Raw genomic sequence first — 26,568 nt, forward strand, 5'->3', positions numbered from 1 at the left:
TGTGCACATTTTGGGACCTAGCCGAGCCTCAGCTTTCTCATCTGTACAGTGGAACTGAGCATAGTCCCCACTCCTAGGGTCACCAAGAGTATATCTGTGTAATGCACATGTCCTACTGACAATCTAGAAGAGTTCAAACGAGCTGTTATTTAAAGTGATCCAAAAAGTACACAAAAGAAGTTCATTTTCTCCCCTGTTCTCACCCCTACCCCCATCCCCTACTCCTCTTACCCTGTTTTTCTTATAGGTTTTTCTGTGTTTCCTTTTATAGCCATGGTTTCCTACTAAGAGAATCAATATTCAGGGGGTTCATTAATAATCATAACTGTTCAAAGTAATTTCAGCACTCTTCATGAATTTTAATACTTTTAGAAGGATATAAGTAATTGCTAATTTAGAGTCTAAATTTTATATCTTTAATGCATATATTTAAAAATACTCCTGGAACATATCTATAGCTACTGAAGAATAGATCTAAACATTGTTATTATAATGGAATTGCAAGCAACTTAAAAAAATTTCCCAATACAGAGGATTATGAATGTATTCTAATGTAGTATCCTTTTTTTTTTTCTTTATTTGGTGTTTTTATGTTTGAAGGATATTTATAAGAAATTAAAAGATCAGATAGATGAGACAGGGAATACATTATAGTATTAGCCTCTTATAATTAAATATATAACAACGTTTTCAGTGCTGTGTATTGTATAGTCTCATTAGTGCAAAACTGAAGACTGTTACTAAATACTACCTAGTGTTCAATTTTTCCTTCCACATTCATGTCATTTTCATGTAATAAGATCAAGTTTAGAGATTCCTACCTGACCTTCCTGCTTGCACACTTCCTACTAGCAACTTCTTATAACCACTGCTGGATAGACAAGAAATTGGAGGGCTTGTCTGGAAAATGGCTCGACTGGGCTTCAGAAGAAGCCAGTGCTGAGCACTTAGTCTGAGCCGCTGGGCAATCTGGGACCGTTGGTTGAGAATTAAGAAAGCAAGTTGAAATCCTGTAACTTCACTGATGATGCTCCAAACATTTTTGGCTTCTTAGCCAGTCAGGACCCCACCACCGTTCTTTTGATTTCAGCCCGTGAGGATGCAGGACTCAACTGCTATGCATTCAGGCTTTGCTCTTCCACTGCACGGTACTCTGCTTTTGTAATGCAAATGGGAGGCACAAAGTGTCTCTTTGATAATGTGCAGTCAGAAGACAAAAAAGCATTCACTGAAACAGTAAAACTAATTCATAAGGCTGAAAGACAATAGGGAAGCATTATGGATTTTTTTAAAGGAAAGAAGTATCCTAGATCAATGTAATTGTCACAGTGTAAGCTATTCATAGTCAGTGCAAAAGGGGAAAATGGCTGCAAGTTTATTTAAAGTGGCAGAAGTTTTTATAGGCAAAAAAAGATGATGTTAAACAAATACAAATATATTTGGTTAACAAGCCTCTGCTTCTGCTCTTAGAGGTCACATACATAGCTGGTTATTTTATTTTAGATCTACAATATTCCCTTAGTGACAAGAACTCAGTAGAAGTTTTAAAAGAACACAGAGATCCAATGGTTAAGAGCCATATGGTAGTTTTTTTTTCTTCTTCTTCTTTAAAGGGAGTATCTCTCCATCACATACCAGAGTTTAGCTCAAGGTCAACTTATATTAATGCATTAAACTTGGCTGTGGAGGAGGCAAAGGGCTGGAGAAAAAGGGATAAAAGAAGTTCCGAAATTGTTCTTCCAACATATTCCGCCAAGCAACAGAACATTGCCTTGATAAGGGTGATATTGGACAGTTGCCATAATTCCTCCTGTTAGATTCAGCTCCCCTGGTACCTATTCCCATACCTTTTAAAGTATAGCATGTAACATTTTGCTTGAAAATTGCTTCCACCTCTATTGCTTTGTTATAGCTGTTTTGCAGTTTCGGTGGAGAGGCAGTTCTGTGTCACAAGAAATTACTAATCTGAGGCTTGAGAAGGGGCAGCGTAGCTTTCCATTATCTCACCAGTGAGCTCTGTACAGGATTATTTTCAAATTTTCTGCTGCCATTACAATGAGCTGTTAGAGTGGGCAAGGCAGTGAAGGGGGAGCATTATTGAAACTTGGTTACCAGGGTAGATAAGATAAAGTTCATCACTGTCTTGGCATCCACATTTGCAGTCAGGGGTGGAAGATTTGATGAAAGGAGTACATTTGGTCAAGGATATCGTTAAGATAGAAAGCTGGACATTTTCCATCTGTGTGTGCTGAAGAGTTTCTTTTCCCATTAACGCGCATCTCAAAGAGTGGGCTGGATTGTTTAAAGAAATAAGTTTTCTTCCAGTGTGTTGTAAATTTGTAAATACCAGATAACCAACATCAGGACCCCCCTCCCTATTCTCAAGCACAAGATTGGAATTGGACAGAGATAACTTTCTTTAGAGAGTTGCCATTTTCTTACTGTCACTTTCTATCCTCTCTCTCTGGTAAAAGGACAGTTCAGACTTAATTTTTATGTAAGCTATTTTTAGATTTTTTTTTCCAGACAACCTCTATTTCTACTACACAGGACACATACTCTGGGGATCATTTTATTCTTTGATGGGGTTATTGAGCCATCACTGCTATCTGAGGTCATTATTAGAAGCCACACTGCAGTTCCAGAAACATAGGAAGAGTGGCAAGTAGTGTCTATTTCAGCAGGAGATGGGGAAGAAGTCAGGGTGTTGATTATTGAAATCAGGATGGTCATTGAGTGAGTTCTTTCCTTTAGCTCGGGTTCCACTGCCCACAAGCCACTTGTTTTCCCTCTGAGTCCAGCAGCTCTGCTCTCTCCAGGGAAGCCAGCCTAATACATGTGTGCAGGTTTAATGTTGGAAGGGAGGGTCAGCTTTACCCATACATAATCACTGTTTTATGGCTTTCACTCATTCCTGAGGTGTTAATGCAGATCAAATGGGAAACACTCCAGAAAGAAGCCTTGCAGCTACTGCCCTGCCTCACTCTCCCGTCTCAATCGTTAATTCTTATTGTAAGATCTAAAGGTAATTTTGTTTGCTCTCTTAATGCGTTGCAGTTCTCCCAGTGGTCCTTGCATATCCTTTCTCAAATTCCCATCTTGATCAATTGTTTGCAAATAATTAAGCTTTTAAGAGATAATGGCAGGAAGCTAATGTACACAACAAAGGAGAGGTCTCCCGTCACCGTCTATTGGACTGTGGTCAAATTTGCTTTGATATCCCACAGTGATTAGGATGGTTGGTATATCTGGCAAGTGCAATCCCTCTTTCCTTCACGAGAACCCACTGATCTTTCTTCAACCAGCGTCCTTGCTGGTTAGATGCCATAATAGCAAAGGTGTTCAGGAAAATGGCAAGGGGGGCCTAGCCCTGTGGTTGCAATGGTTTGAAATAAATTTTCTATTTTCTTCCTAAAATGGCACTCCTCCTCTCTTTTGTAAAATGACATCTACCTTTGCCCTTCTCATGGTCTCCCTAGCCCTATGGGCAGAACGCAAACTGGGCTTTGAATGTTTTCACAGCAGCCTTGCCTGTGGCATGTGGGGTTTTTGTCAAGTCATTTTTTCTTTTTAAGTCTACAAAGGAGTAACTCATACTGTCCAGAAAACGCTTATCTAGTAAAGATGATTAGGATTTAAGATAGTTAAACATACTGGATTTCAGTTAAAAAGCCTCCTTCTTTGTGAATTTTTGGCTGAGTGTGGATTAACTACCTGAAGCCGTGGCTTTCATGTGATTCTAGCAAATATGAATTTTTATTTTTTCAGGGAATGGAAAGTTTGCAGGACACTAGGTCCAAGAACTATCAGAAAAAGAAAAATATCCAGTTGTCCTACCATAGACAAAGGTTTAGGAATTTTGTTGATACCTCTTTTTTCCCCTTAACAATGACCAGATTATTGTGATATTTAATTTCATCCAGGCTCGTTCATTTCTATTAAAAAAATATATCCTGAACAACTGAAAATTGTTTAATGGAGACAGAGTGCTGGGTCTCCATAGCTTGAGGCTGCCTGGCAATTATGCTGCATGAAATTAGGCACAGTTTGTTCCAATTACTTAAAATCAGATCACATGAAAAGTGACAGAGGGGAAAATAAAAGGGTTGAACTTTCTCATTTTATGATATTTAAATTATGAAATCAGAAACTGCATGATGTAAAGAAACAATCTAAATTTGCACTGACAATTTGCAGGCCATAGATTGCTCTTTGAAGCTATAATGATTCAGGTGACTTTAAAGATCCAAAGAGAATTTTCCTGACACCCCTTGCATAAATAAAATGTGAATCTCTTTTGCTTTCTAAGAATTTATGTAAAACTTGCTCACAAACAAGCATGCAAAAATACTCTTGAAAACACAGCACAAATAAATGACTGTGACAATTCTCAATTTTCAAAGTAACTAAAGGTAAATGGCATAAATATTAATTTTTATCCAGTTCTGGTCATAATATTAAAACACAACTAACAAGACAGGGCAAAAGGTGTTACCATTCAGCTGTGGTGAAGAGGGACCATTGACATGTTTATTAATTCTTTCGAAAATCACTGAAAGAAGACCTGGCAAAACTGTAAGCAAATTATATTATAGAGGATGTTATAGATTGGAAATGACTTAGGTACATCAGTATACAACCCTATATAGCAAATAGTACCAACAACTAGATGCTAAAATTTGCATATTTCAGTCAGGTTTGTATTACTTAAGAATTGCTAGCCTGGAGAACTCCCAGATGATAAAATCAAGGAAAAGTTATCTGTTGTTCAAAGTCTCATGGTTAGTGAATAGCAGTGTAATTTATACAATCTAATAGGGTCATATATAACTATGTAGTTTTTCAACTAGTATAGATGTAGATCTACTATATGTATATATACGTGCTTTGTGCTCAGTTGTGTTCAACTCTGTGCAACCGCATAGACTGTAGCCCACCAGGCTCCTCTGTCCATGTAATTTCCCAGGCAAAAATACTGGAGTGGATCGCCATTTCCTACTCTAGGGGATCTTCCCAACCCAGGGATCAAACCCATGTCTTTTGAATCTCCTGCATTGGCAGGGATTCTTTACCATTGTCCCACCTGGGAAACCCTTCATTTGGCTTGTATTGTGTGGCAAATATTTATGCAATAGGAGTCGTGTTTTAAACCTTGGGCAGTGAATTGCTTTTAGGTCAGTGTTCAATCATTAGATTTTGCCTGTGATGACTGGCATCCTAGTGAGTAGGGTGATTGTCACCTATGATCTTCACCGATTATGGAGGTGATATACTTTGCTTTGAAAAGAATGGGTAACTATCACTTTTAGGAATGAAGTAAGAAAAGTAGTGCTGTGGATCTCGGATTAGACTGTTTATACTTCCTATGGGCTTTGAAAAAAATCTTGTCATACATTTTGATGTTGCATTTGAGTGGAAAGTATCTGTGTATCATGGCAAGTTAGAGCCATTCCTTTGTCTCATCAATATTTGGTTTCCTTTATGTGAAGGTCTGGGCTTTGAGGATGGTGAATGAGAAATTTGAGGGTGTTTGAGATGCTTAAATGAGTGGGAAAAGAAACATGACCAAGGAAAGAAATAATCAGAATGGGTGTTTCTGAGTGTGATGCTTGCTTTTATGGGGATAAAGCGGAGAGAATGGTGTGAGAATGATAAGGCAGGCTAGTGGAGAGTGGGGAGGGTAGGGCTTGGCATTTGAGTTGAGACTTGACAATGACATTGGAGTAGGAACTTGCGAGTAGGAACCTACTTGGTGTGTTGGAAGAATGGAAGATGGCTGAACAGAAAGTGAGGTGGGGTGAGGCGAAGAGGATACCATCTAGAAGGTGGGTGGGGCTGGATGGTGGTGAGTCTTGCAGGCAAGGTGAGTGTATGGAGGTTTTTGAAGGGGGACAGGAATGGAGATTATGAAAGGCCTTGCCACACCCTTCTGTCATGAAGAGGCTTAGATGCTGGATGGGAAGCAGGAAGTATGCCTGGGTCATGTTGCTGCCGATCGTGCCAGCCCCGGGCCAGTGTCCTCACCTGTAAAACGGGAGGGACAATAGATTCCATTTATGTCCCTCAAAGGGATATAATGGGGATTAATTACCACTTTGTCTGTAATATACTCGAAGCTCTTAAGAGAGCAGCACTATATTCCATGAAAGCAAAGCCTTATTCTAATTGTGTATTTATTGATTAAGTGACAATCAAGTCACAATGCTTATGGGAAAAATGGCTACATCTCTGCTTGCCACAAACGAATCCCATGTGTATAGATATAGAACATATTTAAACTTACATATAAGAGCATTGAAGTCATTAACGAGACTTCTAAGCATCTAATCGGACATTATTAATAAGATTGAAAGCTATGTTAATTAACATTCAATAGACCAGAATTTAATTTCTGATGGCACATACAGTAAAATGGAGAGTTGGGGTGCTCTTTCCCATTCATATAGAGAAGAGAAAGTTGACTATCAGGACAGTTTCTATCTTGGGAGAGTTTATTGGGGTGAAGTGTTCAAAATAGTCAGTGTCTCAACTAGATGGAAATCATGTCCTCAGCTTCTCTCCCAGGCTTTAGAAATGTATATTTCAAACTTAGATATAGTTGACTATTAAATAGAAAGTATCTGTGCCAAAACTAATCTTAGTAGAATTCTAAACATTTTTACAAGAAGTATGGATTTCATTTTATTATCTAATCATGTAATATTTTTTGTCCACTCTTAACTCCTGAGACTTGTTCTTCGCACGCAAAATGTCCTGGTCTTTGACCTTACTACATTGGCCTGTGTTCAGAATCCTAGAGTATGTTGACATTCAGATAGGGAACCAACTTTGGTAGAATTTCATTTGGTTGTGCTTTACAGAAGAGTTGAAATGAATAGTGTTTTTTTTTTTTTAAATACACCCACTTCAACTTTGATATGGAGAAGGCAATGGCAACTCACTCCAAAACTCTTGCCTGGAGAATCCCATGGACGGAGAAGCCTGGTGGGCTACAGTCCATGGAATCTCGAAGAGTCGGACATGAATGAGCCCGTTCACTTTCACTTTCATGCACTGGAGAAGGAAATGGCAACCCACTCCAGTGTTCTTGCCTGGAGAATCCCAGGGACGGGAGAGCCTGGTGGGCTGCCCTCTATGCAGTCGCCCAGAGTTGGACACGATTGAAGCAATTTAGCAGCAGCAGCAGCAGCTTTGATATTGGTATCCAGCAACATGGTGCTTTTTTTGAGAGGAGAATGTGATGCTAACAAAATGCTTACTTTCTGGGGGCCTAGGCTGAGCTTGTTGGTCCAATGGTCAGCTTTAGAAATCTATGGTTCTAGAAAAATATTATGTCAAGGTGGTACACTTTTGTATGGTCAAAAAGGATTTGTTATTTTAATCCTGTAAAATACAAGGAAGATCCTATTGAACTTTCTGTGTTTGTAACAAATAAACCTGTTAAAGAATAAACTCTGTATCAAGGTTCTGCAAGTATCCTAAGTAGCTATTTATACACTTCACTAATCTTTGTAATTGGCTTGTCTTTTACTGCTGTTAATTAGATGATGTAGTATTCCATTAATAAGAGTGACACACCTCAGCATTTTTACCTTTAATTATAGACCTCAGCAGACATTTACGTTATTGACAAAATCGCCTCAAATTGCCTGATGCACACATCTTTTTATTTTTAACAGAGCATATGTGTTTATTATTGAATCCCTTGCACCTAGCATTGCACCTGTTGTGATGTGCACATTGTGTGTTTGGAGCATATAGGTATACACCCATCCTTTTTGTCCTCTTTCAGCACCCTTACCCTTCTGAAGAACAGAAAAAGCAGTTGGCACAAGACACGGGACTCACCATCCTTCAAGTGAACAATTGGTAAGTAATTTGGCTTTGTGTTTACACACAATCTGCTTTCCCCTCTGGCAACCTACAGCTCTTGTTTTGCATTAAGAAGACACACCCAGTTTTCCCTAGTGGCTTGTTGATCCAAAGGTGAGAACACAGGATGAGCCACAGCACTTGCTAGATTAGAAAGTTTTCTTTCTAGCACTTGCTAGAAAAGAAAACACCGTATTGTTCTACACCTCCTTTATAAATTGACAAATTTTAGGCATAGTAAAAATAAGTGTTTAATTCATTTAGCTGTGGCTCTGTAAATGTCTCAGGTATTTTTTTTTTTTTTTTTTTTATCTTTAAGGACGATCAATAGAAAGAGTAATATCCTTGTTTCTATGAAACAAGAAACTCCACTGTCACATCTGTTAGATTTTAAATTCGCTGAATAACTAAGCTCACTGAGAATTTGTTAGACAGTGCATTCCAGGATGGGCACTCCATCCTTCTTATCTCCCTATGGAAAAAAGAAAAAAAAAAGCGTTTCTACTTTGAAGCTATTCAAAACTTGATGTATCTCAGGGTTGTGTAATACTGTTTCTAAGTAAATGTGTAAATTCCTGATTTGGAAGAGAAGCTGAGATTATGTACCAAGGATAGCCAACAATATTCTGACTCAATGTATAGCAGTGTGGCAAACAGCCTTTGAGGAAGTATGATTTATTACCCTTTGTGATTGTGCTGAAAGCCAGGTCCATATAATCACCCAGAGCTAGTGTCATATTTGAAGGGTATCGAAATCTGATCTCCTTTAAAACTAAGTGTATCTAATTAATTGTCCCAATATTTTTAGATTAGTGTTTATGATGGGGAAACCTTATCCTCTTTGAAGTAAAATCCAGAAAAGGCCCAAAGCCTGATTGGGGAAAAAGGAGAACTGAGAATGCCAGTCTGCAGACAGAAGTGTTTCTTTCTGTTCAATAAGTGTCAAAGATTAATATTACAGAATCTCTGATTACATGGCCTAATCCATTTTGGTGAATAAATTTGTTCTTGATGTCCATTGCACCTACATTAACAGACTCTTCTCTGTTAGAGAGCCTGGGAGCCTTTGGGAGAGATTTCAGATATATTAAGCCCCATTACAGAAAATGTAATTTCTGTCAATATAATCCCATGTATTCTTCAATTTAGTATTTTAGAGATAACAAGCTACTTACAATATATTTGCCTTTGGAGGATTAATTTACAAAGTGCACTATCTCCAAGACACAGGCAGACCCATATAAGCATTGCTTGTAAGGGTTATCAATTTCAGTGACCTTATGGCGGCCTTGGAGATCAATTTTTGCAGCCCTTTTAGTGAAGTGGATCAGGAACCAACAGAAGACATGCTGTACCTGAGCATGTTACTGGGAGTCTTGTGGCTGCTGCGGGTTTTTTGTTTGCCTCTTATACCTGCAGCTGTATCTTACTTTTCAACATTCTTGATACTGTATACTTGAACTCTGTCTTTCAAATTGTTCTGGACAGTATTATAGGGCAGACTATCCATTTTGCACGCGTTCCTAAATTCCTACATATTTTAAAAGTTAAACTGATGAGGACGCAATTTGAATACAATGGAGGCTGTACAAAGATTTATTTCTCTGGGAAATGATCCCCTTTGAGGGCCAAGGAGTGGCTGGGCCAATTCTCATTAAGCAAGGCAATACACTACCCGTTCAGGTGAGCTATCACACACGCCATCTCTCTTCCTCTTCAGTGTTGCTAGAAAACTCTATCCACAAACATCGTTACCAGAGAACAGATTCCAATACAAGCTGCTTGTTACAGGTAGACAGCCTCCTGGGATATTTCCTCTGGGTGCTAGGGCAGGCAGACATTCCTGTGGCACAGAGCCGGGCACGGTTGTCTTTTCATAGAGTCTCTGCACAGTAGTCACAGTCAGATTTCCGCGGTTTTGCGATTAAGAGGGAAAAAATAAGGACTTTAAAAAGTTATCATACGTACCAGATAATAATTTTTCAACATAGATGCAGACTCTACCCTAAACTTCACTGTGATATTCAATTCTGCACAGGCACATAACTTGAAAATCCCTTTTCCTTATAACCTGGGATGTAAACCCAACTCTCTTCTCACCTGGCACCATGCAGTGTGCACGGGCTCTCTGCTTCTGTATGAAGTGAGAAGTGACCTCTGCTGGCACTTCATTGCTTCGCATTTGGCAATTGTTTCAACTCTACAACAGCTTTGTGGTGGACCAAGGATCCTCAACCTCTGTTAGAAACCAAACCACACAGCAGCAAGTGAGAGGTGGGTGAGTGAGCCAAGCTGTTCATCTGTATTTCCAGCCGCTCCCCATCTCTCGCATTACCACCTGAGTTCCACCTCCTGTCATATCAGCAAAGGCATTAGATTCTCACAGGAGCTCAAACACAACTGTGCTTGAATCATCCTGAAACCACCCGCTGCTGACCGGTCCGTGGAAAATTGTCTTCCACCAAATGGGCCCCTGGTGACCAAAAGACTGAGGGCCACTGTGGTAGAGAAATTCCCCTCCAGTAGCTGAAAGTTGTAAGAGAAGTTGTTTCTTTTAAATTCGGTGAATAATGACATTCCCACATTTGATTTGAATTTTTAACGGTGTATTACTTTTCATCCAAACCTTCTCCTTTTATGGAACGGATAACTGATTTCTTTTTCTCTGGACTTTGAGTTGCAAATATGAGGCAAAAATGGGGAAACCCAGATGGCACTCTATTGAAACCCAAGATGCGAGAGAATCTTAAATGATGATGGCAGACTTGAAGATGAAAGAACACAACACTAAGTGGAGCTCATTTTTCTTTATCGTAGTAAAAAAATTATACAAAGTTTTTTTGAGAGCCTGTAAATACTTTTCCCGTATTGAACATCAAGCCCACGTTACCTCACTCTGGAAATAATAATTAAAAAAAAAAAACCACTTCATAAGTATTTTAGCATTTCCCTTTCACTTCATTTAGGCACATTTAAAATTGTGTGTCTTCCTTTTTGGATTTTTTAAGACTTGTTAACACACATGTACATTTTGTACAAACTATGAGTCACTGTTGAAGAGATGTAATAAGATGCTGAAGGGCAGGTTGGGTGTAGATCAGTCATAATTATTGGCAGCAACATAATGTATTGAAATACACAATATGAGTATGAAAAATATAAACTCCTGTTGAGTTGTTAGCTTGTCATAGAAACCCTGGCTGATGCAGCTTAAAGTTAGATTTTGACAGAAAAATGAGATGAGAAAAGTTTGATGCATTGTAATAATTCTTTCATTCCCTCTCTGAACTAATTTTACGCCTTTTTAATTGACATAAGTAATATATACTACCTGCCTTGGCTGACTAAGGATAAAGCAGATGGGATTTGGTGGGGAGAGGGGATCACAGGGAGAATTTAAATGTAAAACAACAAGACAGATTTGATTAAGAGAAAATTTGAATTAAAAGAAATAAGTTTTAACTTGTGTGTTTGGTCTATGTATCAGAGTACAAACAGGAGAAATCGTAAAATGGTTGGTACTAGCACTTTGTAGGAATTGGGCTCTGGGATGGAATGTGACATTTATTAGATGAGACATTGTAGCAAAAATCTATGCCAAGACATTTTTTGAGAATTGAGGCAATTATGCAAATAATTTGGGTAAAAATATTTTACCTAAATTATCCAACTATTTGAGGTAACCGCATGTTTTTTAAAAAAATCAACCTCCATAACTAATGGCCTAAACATTTCTATCTACTAGCATTCTATGGTAGACTTTGACTTAAAGCATAATAATTTTAAAAATATATTAATAATGTGTGCTATAAATGTGTGTGTCTTCTTCCTTTGCTCTCTCACTCCCAATTATGTTTTGAGCCAAAAATGATAAATAATAGCATTTGATGCCTTTGTCTTATTGTTTTTTCATTGTTGTTCTGGTTGCAATAAATACTTCAGTTATATCAGGGTAAAACTATTACTAATATGTTGACTGTCATTTAGGTGGAAACTTCTTAAATTTTTAGATTAGATGGTTATGTAGACCTTTTCATATGAAGGCAGAACTTTGAAGAAAACAAACACACATATGCACAATGTCAATACTGGGTTCTTTTCTCTCCTGAATACACCAACTTTATTCTTTTATATTGAAAATATGAGTGTAGAATGGTCAAATAAAGGCTCCCTTACATGTTTTCACAGCCATGTTGCAGACTTGGGAATTCCATATGATGAAAACTTGTGCCTGCAATTGTATCTTACTTGCTGCATGCCTCAGATGCCTCCTGCCTCAGCAGAGTTCTAGCCTAGAGTGTACTGAATAAATGTTACATTGCCTTTGTTTAGCCCTTCTCATCTGTGCACTTTCCCATTAAGGCCTAATGTTCCATGATTACTCTGTTGTCTCTCAGAGGGCAGTGGGTTTTAGGTGCAAAATACATAGTTAAAAGAAATACAGTGTTGATGTGGACAGAAGAATCCCTCTCCATCAATAGAGTGCCTAAGATTTCAGGGAACATGGGAACTCCAAGATGACACTTTACGGAACCATCATAGCTCTTCAAGTTCTCAGATTTAGTACACATACCAGATTTTCCTAGTTTTTTCATTTGTTGTCTTCAAAACTACAAAGCATTCAGGCATCACTTCCCATTGATTACCAGTGGCAGGGGAAGTATGTTATCTTTGGAGGTTTCAGCCATTGGTAGGTAAAAATGTAAACTTATTTTTCTAATAGGATCGCTCTTATTATAATAAACAGATTCAACTGTAAAAGGTCAAGTTTCTTTCTGAATTATGGTAATAATGTAGCAAATACTTTTAGAAGTAATCAAAGATTCTATAAATACAGGTACCTGTGTAGATGTAAATGTTAAAACATTCACAAATTATCCTTTCAACTTCTGAGATCTAAAAATCAATAGGGGGTCACAGGGTTTCATAGAATTGCTCTGCTTTTTCTTCCAACATAATTTAATAATACATTTTACAGATGTTGTTTAAACATTAGGCACAGATTGTTTTGTCAATAAAACTAAACAGAGGCATGACACAAAAGCAAGGAAAACAGATGTAAAAAGAAAAAAGAGAGCACCAAGCAAGGAGTGTTGGGTCATTTGTCTCCTATTCACTACAAAATGAGAGTGCAGAGTATACAGTGATTTTCCTTGCCTAGAAATCACCTAGGGATGGAACCACTTCACACGTAAGAGGTAATTTTATTAAGCAGGTGGCCTAACTTCTTCCCTTGAGAATTCAAGTGTAACCTACATTTAAGGTAGACTTCCTAACTGATCAATGGAGTAACAGGTGCAGTATTTTTAAAAGAAGGAGGAAGAGAAGGAAACACAAATAGAACAGCTCTCCAGCATCTCTTGGAATGGGTTGTTGTTCTCCAAGCCATAGTTAATTGCTATGCTTTTCACCTTGAGTGTCAATTCTAATAATATTACCTTTACAGGAGCTTACTCTGGGCTTAGATTAGAGCAATCAGTAATACTCACTAGATAAAATACTGTCTAGTTGCCCATGAGAAAATATTGAAATCAGTCAAAAAATGTATAGCTTGTATATTGCCTCAGACAGAGCTGGCAAGGCGCCAGGCAGGCAGGGTATTATTTAGGAAAGCTGAGCAAATAGCTCGCAGGGAAAAGAGCTGTGAATTTGAAACCTTCAGGTATTGTCATGTCAGAGAGTCTTAGGAGTTCAACGGAGATGCTGCTTTTGTCTGCAGATTTTAAAAAATTTCCAGCAAACAAGCCTCTTTGAAAATGACTCTGCAGTCTGTGAAATATACTTTGTTATAGGTTTTTTTCCTTAGTTTACTCAGAGGTTTCCCTCGCTGTGTTCAATCAGATGGCTAATACTAGGAAGAATGGAAACTCCTCACGAAAGGGTAGGTATTGGCCCACTGCACCACGTGGAAAAACCCTGCCCCCTCCACCAGACTAGGACCCTGAGTCTAGGTGAGAAGAGAAACAGGAAGGGGTGGATTGTAGGAAGATGGATTAGAAAGTCCAAACACTGTTTTGTGTATCTGCTCTTTCTCCTCCAGCTAACATTCAAAGCCAGTCTCAGCTTTTCAGGACAAGAGTGTGACGTCTGGAGCTTAGAGTTGGTATTGACTTGAGGATGCTTTCGGGACCCCTTAGGGTTGGGGTTCAAGCAAGGCACAGAGAAGAGTGAGCTGGGAGACTGATTCCATCATGAACCCAGTGTTCCTCGACATCCCTTTCAAGGCAGTGAAACCAGTGGCTTGGTGCTTGACCTTGAACATGGTTTGGAGGTCAGTAGGGCTTGGTGCAAGTCCTAGTTAAGCAGGAACTCCTGGGGTGTCACCCAGCCAGCAGAGGGTGATTAACCATTGGGTCATTAACCATCAAGCACTGTTCTCGGAGCTGACTCCCTTGCAGAGAGTGTGGGAAATGGGCTGAGAGGCACCCTGGTCAAGGAGAAAAGTTCCAGCACCCACAGGTCTAAGGGTGGCTCAGAGGATAAAGAGTCTGCCTGCAATGCAGAAGACTTGGATTTGATCCCTGGGTCAGGAAGATGCCCGGTAGGAGGAAATGGCAACCCCTCCAGTGTTCTTGCCTGGAGAATTCCATGGATAGAGGAGCCTGGCAGGTTACAGTCCCTGGGGTCGCAAAAAGTCAGACACGACTGAGCAACTCACAGACAAGGGACAAATTCCCATGAAAGCCTCATGACAACACAGCATTTACATAGAGGGAATCAGGGAAGGGAATATGCAGGGGAAAGAACATTTGGAGTCCAAACATGTCATCTGCTGTCCCCACTCCTCACCAATTAGATGCATGTCCTTGATCAACTCCCTTTGTCTCCCTGGGCAACAGCTTCCTCTGCCTTAAATGGATGGGTAGGGCTGAGGAATCGGTGGGACTCTAAGCCTCTTCCAGCCCTAATATTCTAGATAGTGTAAAAAAGTGAACGGAAGCAAGGTGAATGTTCTGAAACTGATTTTTATTCCCGTTTTACATTAGAAGTGAAAAAAAAAAAGAAAAAACCCACACAACAGGGCCTTTGATAAACAGACGAAAAGGATTATTCATTTAAAAGTTGTTACTTTTCTTCATCTTAAATAAGCAAATCTAGCCCTTAAAATAAAAACGAGATGAAATTAAACATTATCGCAAGACGTGGAAAACATGCGTGCTGTCACTTTTGGGTCCATAATAAAGATAAATCAGTTGTTTTTAGCAGTGCGCTCTGAGTCTGTGAAGGGCATGACAGATAATAGGCTTGGAATTTCTGAAGTTATTGTACAGTAAAATTTGTTTTTTCCTCAGGCATTCAATCTTTTTTCTCTAGTGATTTTGTACATGACAAACTTTTTAGTGGGTGCATTAATAATCTATAAGTAATGGGTTGTCAGGTGTCAGTTAGATAAGATTAAAAGACTGTTTAAGCATTATCCATTTGCTTCTTTGCATGAGTCTTATAGGTCAAGAGAAATAACTTTTTGAATTGTGGTTGTTTGCACATGCTGGTTTTTCCTCCCTCTCTCCCTCACTCCCTCTCTCTCTCTCTTTCTCTCCCTCTCTCTCTTTCTCTCGTTTGGCTCTGGTCCAGAAGTACTTGCAAGAACTGTATTACATTACATAAATCCTGCATGTAGGAGCAGATTCGAAACTCACACTGTGTGAATCAAGGGGACACATGTCTCCACTGACTTCTGTAAACTTTTTAGTTTTGAAAATGTTACTCTTTCTCTGCTCAAAGGAAACTTTGTCAGGGGAAGCCTCCTCAGTAGAGGAACTGAAGCTCCCAGCCTGAGGAGTTTCCTAGCAAGTCAGGTTGAGGTCTATTCTTGTCAAATCTGTCTTAAGTGTGTTTACATATAGTTTGCCTTTCTGGTATTTTCTGCTTGCACAGACCTGATCTCCACCTATTTTGTGTCAACAGTTGCCGGGGCTGGTGTTGGGTGATTAACCATTGAGCACTGGGCCCCGGAGCTGTGCCCACAGAGAAGACCCCCTCTCCCCTTGCGCTTACATCACCCTCTGGCTTCAGGCTGCACCTACATGAAACAAACAGCATTTCTGAGTGGTTAAAGAGGCAGTCTGAAACAGTAAAAAATGGGGCAAATGTTGCCTTCTTGTTAAATAAGACAGTTTTCTCAAAAATGGAGAGGAGGCAGGGGTGCTGGGACGGAAGTGCTTCTGAGGGCAAATGTGGTCTTGGATCTGCATGGTTCTGATGGGCAAATGCCTGCAGTAGACACTACACTTTGTGTAGACACTTAGGGTGTTTTTTTTTTTCTTTCTTTCTTTCTTTAATTTTTAAGGGGCAAGAGAATATAAAAAAAAAAAATCTAACAAAAACACGCCAACAGCATGGATGTTTGTAACTTTGGCAAGTACAGGACTGTCACACTCCATGCCCTCATGGTCTCTGGGTATTTTCCTCCTGATTTTATGTCCATTCTTATGAGGTCTTTAAACCTGACCCATTAATGTGGGAAATAATGAACTCTGTTGGGCTCTAGACACCTGAACAATAACAAATAAGCAAAAATACCTTAATCGGTTCCCATCTTTGAGAACTCCTTTTCCCTTTTACCCTCTTAACCAGTGTGGCTGAAGGACCTAATGCCTCGTAAAATTAGATCCTGTCACCGAAGAAGGAAAAAAGTACTTCCTTTTGCAAATACATTAACTCTTTCAGGCCCATGGGAATTATTGGTCTTGGATACCAAATGTAACTTAGCTCAAAAATGTACTTCCTGTCATGGGAGATGTCTGGCATTCTATTGATTTGGTCACTGTTTTTCAAGAATAATATATTGCCAAAGGATGGAATTAAATGCACCATGATTAAAAACAAATATCTTTAAGTTTCCAGTATGTTCTACTTTAGGATGCTGATTTGAATGTAAATGAATAGTTTTGAGGGTTGTTGTCTAGTTGAAGGGTTTTGCTGGCCTGTATCACTAGAACATCTGCTACGGTTGACTGTATTTGATCTCTAGTTTGAGTCAGAATTCATACGTACTTGGAAAGGGTAGGGAGGAGGAAATATTGTGAAGCTAATGGAAAGAATTGTGTGGATCCAAAGATGTCGGGTCTCAGCCCCCACGGCTGGTCACCTGGCAGGATTGTGTACAGAATGGACAGTGCGATGGGTTATGGCTAGGATTCCCATCCTCAAGGCCAAGTAGTGGCGGAGGGAGTGGCCAGAAAAGACAGATCAGAATCATTCTGAGTGAATGTAGTATAAAAAAGCATCTTAAGAATTAACTTGATTTTTGTCATGCTATTTCTCCTGAAATAGTAAGTTAACAAAGAGATAGGAGATTTTTGAAGTTTATCAAAGGGAGCATGGATTAAAATTTTAGAAACACTGCAACAGAACCACAGAGTCCAAGTCTGGATGGGATTGTAGCATCCTTTGACAGATGAGGCTCAGGGCCTTGCGATGTTACATTCTTAATTAGAGGCGGGGAGGGGGCTGACTCCTGCTTCAGTGTCTCCTGCAGTCCACCATTATGTATTTTTCTTTTTAATTAGTTGATTTTTTTTTTTTTTTTTTTGGCTGTGTTGGGTCTTCGTTACTGTGCACAGCCTTTCTCTATTGCAGCCAGCAGAGAATACTCCTTAGTTTTGTATCGCAGCCTTCTCACTGTGGTAACTTCTCTTACTGCAGAGCGTGGACTCTAGGTACATGGGCTTCAGGAGTTGCAGCACATAGGTTCAGTAGTTGTGGCACAGGGCCCAGCTGTCCTGTGGCATGTGGGATCTTCCCAGATCAGGGATTGAACCAGTGTCCCCTGCATTGGCAGAAGGATTCTTTACCCCTGAGCCATGAGGGAAGTCCCATTATGTATTTTTAAGAGCTTTATTGAGATATAATTCACAAACTATGCAATTTACTCATTTAAAGTGGTTCAGTGGTTTTAAGTATAGTCACAGATATGTGCAATCATCCTCAGAGTCCATTTGAGAACAATTTCATCACCTCAAAAAGAAACCCTCTACCCCTCACCCTCCATACTTCCATCCCCAACTCTGTCACAGATCTACTTTCTGTCTCTATGGTGATTTAGTCACTAAATTGTGTCTGAGTCTTACGACCCCATGGACTGTAGACCACCAGACTCCTCTATCCATGGGTTGCCTATTCTGGACAGTTCATATAAATGTGATCATGATATCTCTGGTCTTTTATGACTGGTTTCCTTCACTTAGCATTATATTTTCAAGTTTCATTTACTTTGAAGCATATGCCATACTTTATTCCTGTTTATGACTGAATAATATTTCATCGTATGGATATACCACATTTTCTTTATTAGTTCATTCATTGATGGACATTTGGGTTGTTTCCATCTTTCGCTGGCCTAAGAATTTGTTTATAAGCTTTTGTACCATTAGATACTTTTGAGAATCATAATGACAGTATCCTCAGCAAACTTCCATAAACATTCACCCATTTGATCATCACAGTTCCATCACCTAAATACTGCTATAATCTCAGAACCAGGAAGTGGCAGTTTTCCTACTCAGTTGTCATATGCTTTCCACTGGACACTGTTCTCACTCTTCCTGCCCTTGGCCAGTATTTTGACTGTGATAATTAGGAGCAGTGGTGTTCAAAGGAAAGGATGGCAGCTCAGAAGTGAAATGTACATTCTCTGAACTTTCCCCAGTGTGACTTTGATGACCATAAGCATTTTTCAAAGATTTGACAAGTTCCATGAGGAGGTCATTTTGTTGGCTTTATTGTCCTCATTTGAAAGATTTTGTCATGTCCCTCAATTGAGAGCTTTTGCCTTTTCAAGTGGATCTATTTACATATAAGGACCTACAGGTTACATATTGATATACAGTACGTAAAGCTTAGGTTTCAAACGTTACTAATTGAAACAGAAGTTACAGTGAACATTCTAAGGAATAGACAGTAGGTCTCCATTCAGGTAAAACCTAATCTGTAACGAGGTGAAAAAAGAAATCAAGCTAAATTTTGATATACCTTCCCTTAGCATGAGTGGAGACTCATGCTAAGGGAAATTTAATTAGTGAAGGCTTGGAGTGTGGAGGCAAATAAAGGAGAGATTCTAGAGAAAGGAAAGAGCCGAAAGATTCTCCAGATTGGCACTAGGATTCTAGAATACCTTATGCATGCTTGGCTGGTCACTTAACACAAAAGAGTTTCAGTTCCAGTCATTCAGGGGAAATTCTATTTTGGGAAAAAAGTGAATATTTGATTACTAGGGTAACACATACACCCTGATTCCTTGGGACATTCACAGTTTATGCCTGGTGCCCAGCATAATTATCAGTAACTTTTCTTTACTCCTTTTTTTTTGGGGGGGGGGCTGTGCTGGATCTTCTTTGTGGTGTGTGAGCTCTAGAGCATGTGGACTTAGTAGGTGTGATGCTCTAATTTGGTTTGCCTTGAGTCATGTGGGATCTTAGGTCCCAAACCAGGGATCAAACCCATGTCCCCTGCATTGGAAGGCAGATTCTTAACCACTAGACCACCAAGGAAGTCCCTAATGTCCCTTTAGTCTTAAAAGTGTCCCAGCATAGATGATAAATTATCTGGTTATCCTACTTATAATGGAAATTGACAGAACATTAAGACTTGTTTAAATAACTGTGTACTTATTCTGTAATTAAGGGATGTTTAGTAAGATGCACTTTTATTGACTTTTGTGAATATGGGAAAATGAGAATTTATATGATTCAGCTTAAATAGACACATTTGTTATTTAAAGATATTATTGTACCTAATTTAGGTTTTTGTTAGTAAAAGAGGTTTTGCTGTATTATCCTAGATTATCCTATTGTTTATACATTGTGCTAATAATCACTCTAATTTCACATACTCTAAGTTAACCACTTTTAAAATATTTATTAGGTTAAACAAAATCAAATTTGGTAACTTGTCTGTCACTTGTAAGTAAATATTTTATAAATGCTATTTTGTTCCTTATGCTTTATATGATACTTACAGTATGTATAACTACTGGATATTTCTTATGCTAAGTCTAGTGATACATCCCTATAATTCATTCCACTGGGTTTGGAGCCTAAGGTTTTAGTGATCTAGAAGACAGCAAAGGAAATAGAGATCCCCCCCCTAAGGGAGCCACCCTTGCTTTGAATTCAGTTCAGATTAAAGGATTTAGCAAACTGAGCTGCTGCTTTTTTTTTTAGAGTGAAGAAAATAATTTTCCAATTTGCTTTCAAGGAAAACTTTCTGTAATATATAACCAAGTGATGATGTATTTGCAAGCTATTTCAACTTATAAAGTCCAAAATGATGCTTGGATTTTGTTTTTACTTTGCATTACAATTTTCAACTAATTAGCGACTTCTTTTTTTCACTAGTTGCTTGGAAGAAAATTTTATATGTGATTAACTTTCTCAACTTTCTTAGTTTCAGCTTTTTTTAAGAGTAGTTTGACAAATACACCTATCACTTCTAGAGAAGGGGAACCTTTTCAGACCTCTGATGGATGGGCTTATTGTGATTTGAACAAATTCCAATACTATGTTTCTAGAGTAGAAGGAGAGCAAAACACGTGCTTCCTTCTTCCCTCCCGTTCATTCACCTCCCCCAACCCCAGACGCACAGATGATGTATTGCAGTCCTGGAACTGTCGGATCCTGGAGGAGGTTGAGAAACTGGAAGACAGTGCCAAAAACATGATTTCATAAGGTTTGACTTGAGATTGAGTCAACTTTTTTGAGCGTCTAAAAATCATGTTTCATGAAATTTTACTTCACAAAGAAAGGGAGTGTGGAAGGCTTGGACCCTAAAGCCTGCCAGTTACGGATCATTAAATCCAATAAGTAAATGTAAATCTAAAATACAGAATTCCAACAAAAGATTTTGAAGTGAAATTCTTGTTTAAAAGAACAGAGTGTTATGTGGGAGATAGCTGGAATTCATTCCCTGAAAGGTTTGTTTATAAAACAGGCTTTAAAGTTATTAGGAAATGCTGACTTAAAAAAAAAAAAGAGTCGTATATGTAGTTTTCTTTAAATGACTCTGATAAAGTTGAAAGAAATGCTTCATAAGAAAATTCATGGAAAAAGAAAGAACAAAATTCTGGAATTCAGCAACTACTTTCCAAGATGGTAACTTATATTAGAAGCTATTTTACAAGACTTAATTCTGCCCTTAAAAATATTTATAGCAATGAATATAAGTAAAATGAATTATATAGCAATTAAATATTATACTTGCATGTTGTTCACGTTTAATTGAATAAAGAACAGTTCATGAAGAAATCACCCGTACTTAAGAAGGCATGGCATTAATTTTTATTATTAAATATATATGTAAGTATTCTTAAGTATACCTAAATATTAATCAAGATGATATAATTAATACTTTCTTTAATGGATAGTATAGGTATAGAAGGCATTTTTACTAACGTATCCTGTTATTTAATGAAATTTTTTCTTAATAGTTAATAATTTTAGCTTCTTGAACAAAGAAGGGTACGTATTATAGAATGGCATTTCTCCATACTTAAATGGATACCTACCTTTCTGCTGGCTAGTCGCTTATACCTGATTGGCAAGAAGCTCTTTGGAGATGACTGAGAGTCATGTCGTTGTTTAGAAACCACAGTATTTTGTGAGAATTTTATTTTGATTTCCATGAATAAGCTGTGGCATGCTAAAATAACAAAAGACAGTCTCCCTTAATCATCAGTGAATAAGTAGGGTGGTAAGCACGGGGGAGTAGAATTGAGTAAAGGTGAAAATTATATTTTTGAGAGTAAGCAAGTAGTTTTTCCTTCCTTTTGTCAGTATTGTGGAGGACCAAAGGTGTAAGAGTATAGGAATAGGGCGAAGCCATGTAGGAAAATTGCCTGTGGAACTGGGCAAATAAACCTGGTGTTTGGGCCTAAAGGATGTCCACTATGATCTGGCCACCCCTCCGGTTCGCACCAAGAGAAGACTACATTTAAGAATCCAGTTTTGTGGAAAGGAACCTGGTCAGGGAGTGGAGGATAAACCAATGGACAAAGGTCAACTTTAGAACGCGGTGCTACCAGATCTGGCTCGGAAAACTATTCACGTATCCAAAGATGAAGAATAAAGGAGATAGGTGGAATTAACAGAAGCGGGGAGAAAAAGTCCAATAATAAACAAACATCTAAGGGCAGAGACAAGAAAGAATAGAGCAAAACTTCCTGTATTTCTTTTTAGCATAACTCAGGGTTCATCTTCCATTTTCCTTGTCTGATTCCTATTTTTTAAAAAATGCAGATGGTAAAACTCAGTTTTTAGATGATCCCATGTCTCAGATATTTAAGACTTTTGCTCCCCTTTCAACTTCCTACTGGCCCCTTAATAGGACTTGAGTTCTAAACAAATAACTAGGTAAAAAGAAATACACCTCTGTTTCTTTTGACATGGAATAAAGCTCTAAAGCCAATCCATTATCTTCCTTTCCTTTGTAAAACTTCTTGTTTTGAGAAAGGAGACCATTTGGTCACAGGAGGAAATTCTAATCCATGATTCCATGAAAAAAGGAAATTTAAGAATTCTTTCTCTAATTCAGTTTTCAACCACCTACAAGGTGTCCAGTTCTTAGTACTTCACAAAAGAAGACTGTTTTCAAAGCAAAACGGGATTTTTAAAAACATATACCTTGATGTTTGGAATGAAATGTGGAAATGCAAACAGGATGTTTCTCAACCTTAAAGAATACTTAACTAAAAGGATTACTTTGTAAAATGCCCAATCTGTGGCAAATTTGAGCATCATTCTATTGAGCCAAGGTGTGAAACTATTTTAATGAGTAAGAAAAGCAAACTGTCCTGTTATTGTATTCCTGACATTATATATCTGTGTTTTAAGGACTGTAATGCCTGGACATCAATATAAAATTCTAAAAGTTTCTTTTACATCTTTAAACAAATAAGCTTTTTAAAAATCACCTTATCAATATGGAAAATTCCAAAGATTGTGTGTATTTCATGGATATATTTCATCTTAAACTATTTTATGGGTATTGAAGAATGTATTTTTTATTGTACATTCAGATTGGAATTTTTGTCATCCTCTTCATTTCTCTTCAAAAACATTGTTTTTTCTTATGTTCAAGCTCTAATATGTATTTATGTATTCATACATATGAGTTTAAAATAACTATTTTACTAATGTTTCTTAAAATGACAGTGTTTTAGAAGGGAATATGTTCATGTGAGTTTACATAAAACCCAAAGATCTTTTTTTGGTTCTTAGTGTTTAGAAGATTCTTGATAATTTAGAATATTCCACAATGGAAAGTAAAGCATTCTGTCACAAAAGCAGGGAGGATGAGACACAAGGTCAAAGGGCATTTTGGAAACAAACAGCTGGACCAGTTTATTTAAACAGATACAGGGATGGGGGAACTGACCTCTGTTTGACTTATAGTGGGAGGAGCAAGTATGTCATTTTATTACTTTGCCCAGAAGGAAAATGTTTTCTTATCTGAATTCAACACAAGCCATCTAAACACATGACCTTGCTGTATATAGCTAATTCCAAAGAGAGTACATATAAGACATTCAAGGAAAATCATAAAATACACTGAATAGAGTCTAATGTTGGAATGGTTTTAGAATTGAAAAGGTGGTATTGTTGTTAAAAATAAAATATTTTGCTATTTATTCAGTTATTTTCAGATAAAGATGTCTACCATGACCCCAGATAATACTATGTATTTCATATAAGTATAGGAATTATAATTCAGTAGCATTCTGAGAGTTTACTATGTCCTACATGTACTGATAATGTCCATCATATTGAAACAAATATTGTTTTTAATTAAAGTTTACAAAAGTGAGGACTTCCAAGTATACCTACTAATGTGGTCAAGAAGTTTGGATAAAATGCTGTGTCCTTAGGTTTTCAAGGTTTTAAAATTTTTAGTTAATGAAAGGATTCCCACCTATATACCTACATATCCTTTAGGTAGCCCACATCTGTGTTGTGAATAACAACAAATGGTTATTGCCACCCAAAGAGAAGCAACTAGCATCCTGTACCTGGGGGCCCTAACTAAGAGGCTGGGGTGAGATGTTTGCTCTCTCCACGGGGACCTGAGCAGGCCTGAAGTCGCTGCATTTAGTGTTGCTCGCAGAGGCATGCAGAGAGACTCAGCATTTTGAGCAGAGAGTGGCCCAAGGGGTGAGTGGACTCAAAATCCTAGAACTCACATTCTGGAAGGAACTTGTTAGGAATCACGGATGTTTAACCTAGGGAGAAGAGGGGAGACCTATGGGGCACAGTGGCTATAGTTCTAATGTTTGAAAGGCTATCTGAAGAAGTGAGATTAGAATTGTTTAAATTACCCCCAAGAAGTCCTGGTGAAAGGATTTTAGATCAGGTAAGACAGAACCTTCTAACAGTTATTGTGTCTGTAGAGGAAGTAGGCTCTCAGTTAAGGTGACCAGTGCTGTATTAGAAATAGTCCAGCACCCAGAGAACAGATTTGTGGTTGCCAAGGAAAGGGGTGGGGGTGGGTAAGTGGGAAAGGGATGAACTGGGAGTCTGGGGTTAGCATATGTAAACTAGCATATATAGAATAGATAACCAACAAGGTCCTACTGTGTAGCTCAGGGAACCATTTTCAATATCCTGTGATAAACCATAAATGGAAAAGAATATGAAACAGAATGGGTATATGTGTATAACCGAGTCACTTTTCTATGCAGCAGAAATTAATGCAACATTGTAAACCAACTATACTTGAATAAAAAAAAAAAAAAAAGTCTAGCAGAGGCTACCCATCAACCTGGTAGGGATATCAGAGAGAGGGGATTCGTGTTAGTGACCAAGCTAGGTGATGATCAAACCTGATAGGTGGCTTTTCCGGCCCCATGGGTTAACTGTCATGGATTCAGACCTGAGATGGTTATCATGAACTGGTCTTTGGAAATCTGAATGTATGAGTTTGAAGGAGGCAAGCTTTGGAATATAGATAACCCAATTTGCTGAGTCTTCTTAGGCATAGCTTTTTTTTTTTTTTTTGGTCTTTATACACAAGTAGTACAGTCATCAAAATCCCAAAGTCTCCAAAATGTTGTCATTCTTATTCCTGGACTCAACAGTGAGGTTGTCGCCAGTGGTGACTGGCTCAAAATCAGCTCATGTTTAGATATCTAGTCCAGAATATTCTAGATGGGTGGCACAGTAGTGGCCATGCTCTGGTCAGGACATTGTGGTGGTGAGAGGGGTATGCTTGCTACTGTTTGCCAAATTATTAACATCTCTTGGGTTACATGTAACCTCAAATAAGTCACTTAATTTCTCGGAGCCTTGGCTTCTCATCTGTTAAAAAAGACTCTCCTTATTTTTAGATAAGTAATATATATCCATAAAATATTATGTTTTTAAAAGAACTTGAAAAAAGTTATCAGAGTTCCTTTTAAGAGAATGCAGATTTTGAATAATACCATAGATAAAGAGGCATTTTTGCTCTCTTACCTATGTTAGTTACTATGAAAATTACTCTTGGTATATGCAGAATATTAATATTAAATAATTTTCTGATTGGTCATGCAGTGAAGACAGCTAATGAAAAAGCAGATTTTTTTTTCATTTTAATTGGTTATTTCACATGGTGTTTGTGCTACACCTGTGCTTATAATGAGAATGGAGAATTAATCTAACCTTCTGCTCACATGATTCCAATTTTCATGGTTTATACAAGATAATGATAACCTGATTTGCAACACAATTTGTTGTAGATTGTGTTTTAAATATTTTTATTAGAAGTTTGGAGACTTCATATATGAGAACCAATTTAATATATGTTGTCAATAAGAGTTAACACTAACCAATATCTTTTTAGTTAGATTCCAGTTTCATTCGTTATTTTAATTACTTCTAAGATAAAGAACATAAGGATATAAGAAAGTTTAGAATCTTAAAATGTCATGAAGTATGCATTTTTTTATTTAAAAAACCTATGCCTGCCTGTTTGAAAGTGAAAGTGAAAAGTGAAAGTTGCTCGGTTGTGTCCAACTCTTTGGGACCCCGTGGACTATACAGTTCATGGAATTCTCCAGGCCAGAATACTGGAGTTGGGTAGCCTTTTCCTTCTCCAGGGGATCTTCCCAACCCAGGGATCGAACCCAGGTCTCCCACATTGCAGGTGGATTATTTACCAGCAGAGCCACAAAGGAAGCCTGTCTGTTTAATGGCTTGTATTTCAGGAACTGTTTTCCTTCCTGAAGTTGGCAGACTTACCAATTAGGATTCATGCTGGAATGGAGGTCCTAAGTTTGTGGCAGCACAACATACCATGTGGGCTCTTGGTTCCCCAACCAGGAATCAAACTCACATCCCCTGCATTGGAAGTGCAGAGTCTTAACCACTGGACTGCCAGGGAAGTCCCTAGACTGTGGGTCCTTTAATTATTAACAGTACAGTATTAAAATCTTCATTGTATTTTTTTATGTGGTACTCATGTTGGATATGAACTTCCCAGGTAGCTCAGTGGTAAAGAATCTGCCTGCAATACAGGAGACGTGCATTCAGTCCTTGGGTCAGGAAGATCCCCTGGAGAAGGAAATGGCAACCCACTTCAGTATTCTTGCCTGGAAATCCCATGGATAGAGGAGCCTGGGTGGGCTACAGTCCATGAGGCCTCAAAGAGTTGGACATGACTTAGCAACTGAGTACGCAAACATGTTTGATATACTCAAATCTGAGTTGAGAACTAAAAGCAATGTAC

The 26,568-nt window shown here is 38.3% G+C and overlaps 1 protein-coding gene across 3 annotated transcripts in view; it reads left to right on the top strand.

The window, feature by feature from the left end:
- MEIS1 (Meis homeobox 1) overlaps positions 1-26,568 on the top strand; it is a 142,761-nt gene that overhangs the window by 109,969 nt on the left and 6,224 nt on the right. For all 3 annotated transcript variants that reach the window (XR_011569314.1, XM_019970409.2, XM_019970407.2), the window contains one exon: positions 7,793-7,869. Coding sequence is in view for 2 of the 3 variants with exons in the window: in XM_019970409.2 (XP_019825968.1) it covers positions 7,793-7,869 (77 nt within the window). In the remaining variant the exon portion in view is untranslated. The remainder of the gene's footprint in view (positions 1-7,792; positions 7,870-26,568) is intronic.

The sequence above is a fragment of the Bos indicus genome, chromosome 11, assembly GCF_029378745.1.
Source record: "Bos indicus isolate NIAB-ARS_2022 breed Sahiwal x Tharparkar chromosome 11, NIAB-ARS_B.indTharparkar_mat_pri_1.0, whole genome shotgun sequence".
In the NCBI taxonomy this organism is placed as follows: Eukaryota; Metazoa; Chordata; class Mammalia; order Artiodactyla; family Bovidae; genus Bos; species Bos indicus.